The sequence below is a fragment of the Glandiceps talaboti genome, chromosome 8 (assembly GCF_964340395.1).
Source record: "Glandiceps talaboti chromosome 8, keGlaTala1.1, whole genome shotgun sequence".
In the NCBI taxonomy this organism is placed as follows: domain Eukaryota; kingdom Metazoa; phylum Hemichordata; class Enteropneusta; family Spengelidae; genus Glandiceps; species Glandiceps talaboti.
In genome coordinates, this window is record NC_135556.1 from 26,039,062 (window position 1) to 26,048,256 (window position 9,195).

Sequence of the window (9,195 nt, forward strand, 5' to 3'; positions counted from 1 at the left end):
AGAGAGAGAGAGAGAGAGAGAGAGAGACGAATGGAAAGGAATGAGGGGACTCCGACCATCCCATCGTATAAAACCAACATCGCTCATGTATAGGGAAGGTTTATTTAATTTTTTCTGCATGTGCTGAGTGTTTTATCCATCCAGAAGCTTCCGCGTGTAAGTCTGTATGATTTGTTCTTCCATATCTTTTCAATGCCTATTATTGTGAAGTCGGCGGCGAGGGAGTGGTTGGCTGAGTTGAAGTGATTTGGCACATGATCTGTTTTGTTTTTATTCCTTATCCTTGGTTCTGCATGCGACTGTAGATTGTATCTCCCGTTTCTCAAACATATATTATACGTGTCACTTCTCACAGTGTATACCATATATTAAGTTTGTTGTTTTGCTGTTTATTTGTCCGAAAATTGTGTATTTTGTGTTGTTTGGTCCAGGACCTGCGAACTCTGCTGTCATTGTGTTTACAGATTGCACATCGTGATACTTTGCATTGGTGTGATCCTGGTTCTTGTTAAATTGTTGAAAAGTCTGTTGTGTTTCTTGTTGATGAAGATAGATTCCAAATCCCGGCCTTTTCCCATGCAATCATTGGTGTTGGAGGCGCGCTAACTTGCACCTTTATGATTTGTGTAGGATGTTAAGGTGCTTTCTTATTGGTTTTTACCTTTCGCTGATTTAGTAGTTCTTGTCTGTTGATTGTGTCTACTTTCTTCAATTGTTGTGTTATGTGTGACCTTTTGAATCAGTTGACAGGTAATAACAAGACGTACCTCTTTATGTTAATACATGAATTATTTTTATATATCGCGATTTTCTCTTCAGATGGACCCAGTCGTCACACTGTACAATATTTAACACACAACTCTCTATGACTCGTATTTTGGATGTTCCTTGTTTTATAACTTCCGAAAGAAGCAATATTGTTTAACATTTGAAGCACGAAAATTACATTTGAATAATATGTACCAAAAGTACGATTGAGAATACAAAAGAAAGCTAATTTTAAAAATGTACCAAAAACTACACGAAACACGTGCTTTGAATAAAATACTTGTCAACTTCAAACTCAGGTTAGTCAGTCAGTATAGAATGTTTTAACATGTAAATTTCGTTTGTTTTAACTATTCAGAGAAATCAATATCTCTGGTGAAGTGATAACAGGTGCAAATATTTTCATTAGTTTCCTTGGAAATATTCTGCATGCCTTTCAAGAATGTCTTAGTAAATTTATTAAAAAATACCTTCTACAAAAAAGAATTGACAGTTGAACCAATGAAAATCCACGGGTATTCAAAAACTCATTAGTTATAAAAGTATGATTCGAAAATAACAAACATGTTTTAACAAAACCCTGTATATTGTGACATTTGTCTGAATTGAAGCTTTATGTGTGCGAGTACAAATCAGAGGGAGTTGTGGGTAAAACATTACATGCAAATTCTGTGTGCAAGTACAAATAAGAGGGAGTTGTGGGTAATGTTTAATGAAAATTCTTGGTTCATTTTTTTTTTTGGGGGGGGGGGGGCATGACATCTTTTGAGAGCGCGAGGGGGGGGGGGGGGCTGCGAATTGTTTTTGACCAAAACATTTTCTCCCTCCCCCTCCTGTTGTAAATTCTGACCGCAGCCTAGGCTATGTATATTTGAGAATCGTATTCCTTTATAGTTACTTTAAAGTAATACAAGCTGAGTTGATACATTTGGAGTGTAATATTTGTGGTACATACTAATAGTCCCCCAACATATCCTCATTGCATCACCAGGACATTCTGTTGACCTTGGCAAAGTAAAAATCTGACAATGAAACCAGGCACTGTGAACGGATAGTAAAGGATGCCGTTTACATCAAGACATTTAAGCCATCATTGAACAGAGACCGAGAGCGATACAAACATCCAGGCACCTTGGCCTATGGCCTTTTATTTAGGCTCACGTGTCCGTGTGGTCACGTGTTCTGAATAGTATATCAATATGTTGACAAAGACTGAAGTGTTTAGTCGAAAATTTCAGTAAAATCTTCAAGCTTTTGTTTGGAACAAAAGCTTAATTCTATATTATTAATCTTCTTTTCTTTACATGAATAATAAGGTGTGATTCATCTCGTTAACGACAGCCTCATATAAGGCACACGCCGTCAGAAGGATATTTCGCAGTGTCGCGGAAGAATTATCAGCTTTGGTGTGCGAGCATTGCTAACTTATGTTGAGAAATGTTACATTTTGACATGGTAATGAAATAAAGTGTGGGCGGAGAACCAAATGGAGTTTAGAAAGAAATATAGGCGTACTAAAACAGATCTGAGATATGTATGTATGTATGTAAGTATGTATGTATGTATGTATGTATGATGTATGTATGTATGTATGTATGTATGTATGTATGTATGTATGTATTAGTTAAAGAAATAGACTCAGTCCAACTACGACAATTGAAGTTAAAAGAAGTGGGTGGGAGTACATCTAAATGTTGGCAAAGTGTGAGGTAGAAATTCAAGATGTCTCGACCAGTCACTATAATCTTCTTGCCTTCTTCAGGGTAAAACTAATAGATAAAATGGATAAAATCGAAAGTCACAAAATGCTAAAAATGAATAATGAATACAGGATAAAAGTGTTGGAATAAATGCTACAGATATGGAAGTAAAATATGACTACAGGGTGAAAAGATCTCACTAACCTCGAACGTATTCCTGGATGGTAAACTGAATATGAATGAAGAGAGTAGCCTTAGGTGGGCTTAAAAAGAAACGTAGTATGGCCACCAAGCTTGAAAGGGAAAGGGGGACAATAGGCGGGGGGGGGGACGACTGAAAAATAAATGGAAAGTACGTTGACAAAGGCGAGGAAGAAAGTGGTCAAAAAGGGGGAAAGTTAACCCTCTTTACGGTTAATACCCTTGGGTGACAGTGTGTCTAAATTGTTGATGTACGAGAGTTCATGCTGTCTTCTGACCCTTGTGTTAGTAGTACGCATCTTCTTACATAAACATAAAAAGTGAGTAAGCTTATGCCCGGGTTGATTGAAGTGTTCGGATACAGGGGTCGATTTGCTGTTATCAATAGTGTAGACATGTTCATAAATACGTCTCTTAAATACTCGTTTTGTTTCCGCGATGTATTGTTTAAGACATTTCTGACAGGTGATGACATAAATGAGATTACGAGTGGTACATGTGATGTGACCTATGACATTGTGAGTGTTGTTGGTGGTCGTGCTGGTTACTGTGTTACCTTCGGTGATAAATTCACATTGGTTACATTGACCACAGCGTTTAGTAGTGCCTGGATTATCAGAGATGTTTTTTGGGTTAATTTAGCCTGTACTAGTGTGTGTGTGTGTATGTGTGTGTGTGTGTGTGTGTGTGTGTGTGTGTGTGTGTGTGTGTGTGTGTGTGTGTGTGTGTGTGTACGTACGTACGTACGTACGTACGTACGTACGTACGTATGTATGTATGTATGCATGCATGCATGCATGCATGTATGTATGTATGTATGTATGTATGTATGTATGTATGTATGTATGTATGTATGTATGTATGTATGTATGTATTTATGCGCGTAGTCTATCTATCTATCTATCTATCTATCTATCTATCTATCTATCTATCTATCTATCTATCTATCTATCTATCTATCTATCTATCTATCTATCTATCTATATATCCACCCATCTATGCATGTGTGTATTCTGACAAGGCTAACGCATAAATATGTGCAGGACATGTACATTACCGTATATCAGTACATTTATTTAACAATTGATGTATGTTTTTTTAAGATACATTTTCGTGTTAGTAGACTTTGTCTCTTCAATATATTCATTTTCACTTGTTGCCATTGAAGCAGTCTATTTTCACTTTGTACTCTCCGTCGACTTTCTCCCATATAGTAAGAACTTTGCCAACGTCAGCTATAGAGTCATCCTCTTTAACCATTTCAAAGATTCCTCGTATATATGCTGTTTTCCCATCTTCAATCCCTCCACACTCTTCTATTTTGAAGTTAATCTTTGCACCACCCTCAGACTTCAGTTTGACATGAAGTTCCTCGGCAGCTAGCAAAGCAGAATAGAAAAAATGCTAAATTGTAACAGAATGCACGGTACATCAAATGGCAGTGAGGACATTTTATAAGTAGCACAGGCTTTTATAACAATTTCATCATTTGTTGTGAGTGGTTACGTGGTCACCATGGCAACGTAGTCGTCAAAGGGCAATGAATTATTTGATCGCCTCTTGGTTGACTACTGCAATGCAAGTCTCGTTTTCGAATCTCTCTCTCTCTCTCTCTCTCTCTCTCTCTCTCTCTCTCTCTCTCTCTCTCTCTCTCTCTCTCTCGTAAATGTGACATTATGACAATGTACACTTGAAGTGCCTCGGTCAAAATTCATAAAGTCATCCTAACTTGGTGTACAGAGCTACCGTGGCTAGGTATAGTTCCACGTAAGGAGTAATGACTCGATTATAAAACCATTTTAGTCTAAGTGGCGATACCTATATCAATGGTAACAGTATAGGAAAGTCACCTCGTTGCTTGATTCTATATCAAATTGAGGTTACGTCGACCTCTAGGCTATTTATACAATCTCACCTTTACGCCCGAATTCTGTTTCTTTGCCAGGTGCCATAATCTTACAATCTTCGGTGTAATACTCAGCAATACCCTTCATGTCACCTGCATTGTACATGTCCACTAACTTTTGCATAATGTCAGAGAAAATAGCTCTCAAATTAGAGTCAGCCATGTTGTATAATTATAGATTTGCAAAGTAGACAGCTCGAGTAACTCAGCAAGGTCAACTCAGTTAACAAGGGTCACGTGGTGCATTGGTGCTACTGAGCCAATAAAGGGGAACATGGCACTGTCCACAGCAACATAACAGTCAATTTTTAAAAGAGAAAATTAAGAATAAATTGATATGAATACATCTGTATATATACACAATATTTTTTGTTACTAGTATATACAACTAAAATACTGAAATCAACGAAAGTTAACTATTCACTTACATCATCACTTTGCATAGTTTCGGACACCCCTTCTTTGAATGGATCAACTCTTGTTATTGTAAACCAATGTGACACGTGTAAAGCACTATCAGACACTCTGACCGTGGCATTGTGTCACAGCTTCCTGCAAATAGTTGTCTGAGGTCACAACAATCATAACGTCGTGTACAACAATTTTTTTAAAATGCCATTATGTATCTCCACAGACAATTCAAGTAAAAACGTCTTACTTGTCTGTGATATCTTTGAGTAATTCTTGGGTTTCGTTCATAAAGTCACCTTTCACTTAATTCTATGGTTCTCTGTTGGTCACGTTACAAATAAAAAACGAAAGTTAAAAAGTACGTGTAAGAGGTTATGTATTACAAGATGGCGATACTTTCATTTCATAATCATACTTTAGCAGTTTATATGACTTAGAAATGACAATTATAGGAAACTTTGAACCATTTGTTCATTAAAGTTCCAATATTTCAGCAATTTTCGCTGATATACTTGCTCGTTGAGTCGCCTAAATGACGTGATTTTTGTAATCCTGCTATATAGGGCGTTAGTTTTAATTCCGAATCGCCAGTTGAAGGTCGGACGAGTCAGAAGAAATACGGTCGCCTTTTAAACTTACTCTAAATAAATATTGTTACCTTACTTCAGCGCAATTGCGTTCTCTTAATTTAATTTACTTGTGTAATTGCACATTGAGGAATATCAGACGAAGATGGTCACAAATGAAGTAGGGAAAGTTCAGTTTTTAATAAATTCAATTCTTCCATCATTTATGTTGTAACGCTATTAAGGTGGCACAACGACACAATCCAATTATCAAAGTCATATTTGAGCTTTCTATCATGGTCGCTTCGTCATCAATACAAACAAAGCCCTTTCGTGTAAGACCACGATTTGAATTAAAACACGTGTGGAATGTAAACCTTTATTGAACATGCCATGGACTCAATATGTGGGCAAAATTAAGAAAATGATGTTTGTGAAATGTGAAATCTTTACAAAGAAATATATAACCTTTACTTCTATTTGTTTATTCCATCTCTGAGTCGGTGTCAACGTAGCCTGATACAAGTTGAACAGTGACTTCTGTACAAGATTCTCGCAAAGCTTTCGTGCTCGCTTGCCTTCACTTCACATATCCGTTCGATTAACCCACACTTGAATTTGAATTTGAATTTATTAGATAAAAATTTATACAATTACAAATTAAAAATCAAGGTGTAAACAATCGGTGAGGACAACACATAAAAGTATTTTTAAAAACACGCCGTAGCAACAATGGTACAGAAAAATGTATTACTGACAGTAAACATGACAGAACACCAAATAGAGTTATAAAATACACTTTTGATTTGACTCACAATTAAAAAGATGAAGGACTAAATTGTTACAAAAATATTATGTTCTTTAACCTCTAGTTTGTTCCATAGAAAAGATTTGACATGACTTTTACAACTATTTCTGTATGAGACATGTTTCACTGAGAGGGGAGACTATTCCAAAGACCAATGCCTGTGTAGGCGAATGAACTCTTACCCATACCACTGACTCTTGGAACTACACATGACAGTTCACTCGCTCTTGTTCTATAACTGTGCCGATTATGGACCATTTCTATATTGCAAATTAAGTACTCAGGAGCACAACGATTTATGATGTTGAACATATGATTGAGTTTTAATTGCTCAACCCTCAATTCTACTGGAAACATACCTACAAGTTTAAATTGATTATATCCAATGTGTGTTCTAGGAGCAGCACTAAGTATGTATCTTATAGTGTTATTTTGCAGAACTTGTAATCTACCGTTCAACTTCTTTGTGAGACCACTGAACCATGATGAACAGGCATAATCGAAATGGCACTGAATCAAAGCCGAGACAAGTAATTTCTTTGTCTTCAAATTAAAATATAGTATTTATACGGTATAAAAATGTAAGTTTGTTTGCGTATTTAGATTGTACTGTAGAAGCGATAATCTCACCAGATAAAGACCGATCCAATGAAACCCCTAGTGTACTAGTGTACAGCGCCTCTGAATTGCTTACTTGAATTGTTGGCGCTTTATAAGTCATTGTATATTTACTTATCATACCCAATGCCAAACGAGCAACAGACAGGACCTCAGGTGTCAGCGCTCTAGTCCAATTTCGAGTCATTCTTTATTCACCATTCATTCATTCTTATTTTATTTATCTATTCAATAACCGATTTCTTTACATTATTTATTGATGTATTTTGTTTATTTAAGTATGTATTAATTCTATAGATATTGATATTGTACGGTATACAGAACTATCTCGTCACGGTGAGTAGTAGACTGTAAGATACGTCGTGACTTTTCTCCCTCACCGGCCTCCTCTCACGTGTTAGGGGTTGCCTGATGTTTGGGGGCGCCCCGTCACGTCGTACCTTACAGACTAGGTGAGTAGTCAGAGTAATATAAGCATATGACTCGTCGACGAAGATTGGCAGTATTATTGTAGTATTCAAAGTTGATGACCACGGTAGCTATAAAACATACAGTTAACAACTACAACAAAACAGTGGCAAGAGCAAACGTTACATTCTGTTGCCAAGTATTTCATTTGGTTTGACTCATTCATTCATCTATAGTGCTGTATTTTGTACTACTTGTTACCATGATTGTACACAGACGTCAATACATTAATATTCCTTGTCACAGTTTTTCTTCGACAGAGTTAATCAGAATCAATCAGAATTACAAAGTCTACAAAATGTCGTCACGGTAAACTGATAAAAGTGACAACCTGTTTCACTTTACAGTACAATATTTAGCCAAGCCAAACCGAATAATTAGTTTACTTCCGTCCCCAGGTTACATAACTTTGCAAGATCTGGGCCTTTCGTAGTTTTGTGTGAATGCCATGTCAAAAATCTTCGACAAAACGGTTGTGGTATTTGTATGACCACTACTACTGCGATCAGCCGATACAACGACAGTAAAAATACGACTTCGTTGAATTCCAACCTTACTTAACTTGTCTACTTCAGGTTCCAATTCATGCCTTTTTTGGTCCTCGTTTTCGTACTCAGGATGGAAAATGATACCAAAGTAGTTGTCTGATCCTGAAAAGTAAGCAGTTAATAGAAAGACATAACTTTGCATTGGATTGTGATAATGTAAGCCGAATCGAGTTCTTTCTTTATAGGTAGTATATATCCATCATTTCTATACCGACAAATGGAGTGTTTCCAAACGTAAAGAGTAGGATGATGTAAAGATGTAAAGACATTTTGGAATTGTGTTTCTTACCTTGAAATTTCATGCTGATTTGGTGGGGGATATCTCGTTGGCAGTAATGGAGGAAAATGTTTGCAGAATGTATCTCCTGTGTGTCGCTGAACTTTTTTGGTTTGACAGTTACATGTGCAGATGTCTCATCAAATAGTGGAGCGATTCTTCCTCTGCCGTCAGTCCTGGTATTTTTTACGTTAAACCGACCAATAGGCTCCCGAGAATAGTTCATGTCCTTTGGTTTTGATGAGTAAACGTTGACAGATGAGTTAAGCTCGCCGTCTTCCCCGCCATCTAATGGACAAACCGATAAAAGTGAAACTGGCTCCATGCCTTTGTGCGGCCGACGTAAGGTTTCACGTTGAGTTGGCTCCTTTGCAAAGTGTTCGTCTATTATTTCAAAGTCCACATCTTGGTGGCTAATTACGTCATCAATATTAGTGTGATCTGTCATTTGGGCAACAGCCCCAGTTACAGTTTCGGTGCAACATGCATTTTGTAATTGGGATCCATCAATGTGGTATTCTGCACGCTTGAAAATGGAGGACTTGTAACTGTGTATGATTGGATCCGTACGAGTTCTTTGGAAATTGTGATCCCCAAAGTCTGTGTACTTTTCCTTGGCGGTGTTTGCTGCCAGCAAGGCCTGTGGAGTCAAAACACAATGAAAACATTACATGGTTCATACACTTAAATCCTCACTGTCAGTCGCCATCTGAAGTAATCAAGGGTTTCCGACTGCAATTTCTTTTGTTTCATCCCTTGAATTCTTTCTTTCTCGATTTTGAATGTTAGCACGCCCTCAAACTATAACCTGATTATGAATGTTAGCACGCCCTCAAATTGTTTATTAGTTTTAAAGACTACGTATACAACCCCTTATCTTGTGTCTCCAATTTGTTTCTGGAAGTGACCAACATACAACCGTTA

General features: G+C 37.1%; 1 protein-coding gene across 1 annotated transcript; it reads right to left on the minus strand.

The window, feature by feature from the left end:
- Positions 1-3,806: 3,806 nt before the first annotated feature.
- LOC144438432 (uncharacterized) lies at positions 3,807-4,752 on the minus strand. Its single transcript, XM_078127455.1, has 2 exons — positions 4,585-4,752; positions 3,807-4,048 (listed from the first exon to the last, which is right to left on the minus strand). Exons 1-2 carry the CDS (start codon positions 4,736-4,738, stop codon positions 3,819-3,821), a joined length of 384 nt encoding a protein of 127 aa, XP_077983581.1. The 5' UTR covers positions 4,739-4,752; the 3' UTR covers positions 3,807-3,818.
- Between the last annotated feature and the right edge of the window lie 4,443 nt (positions 4,753-9,195).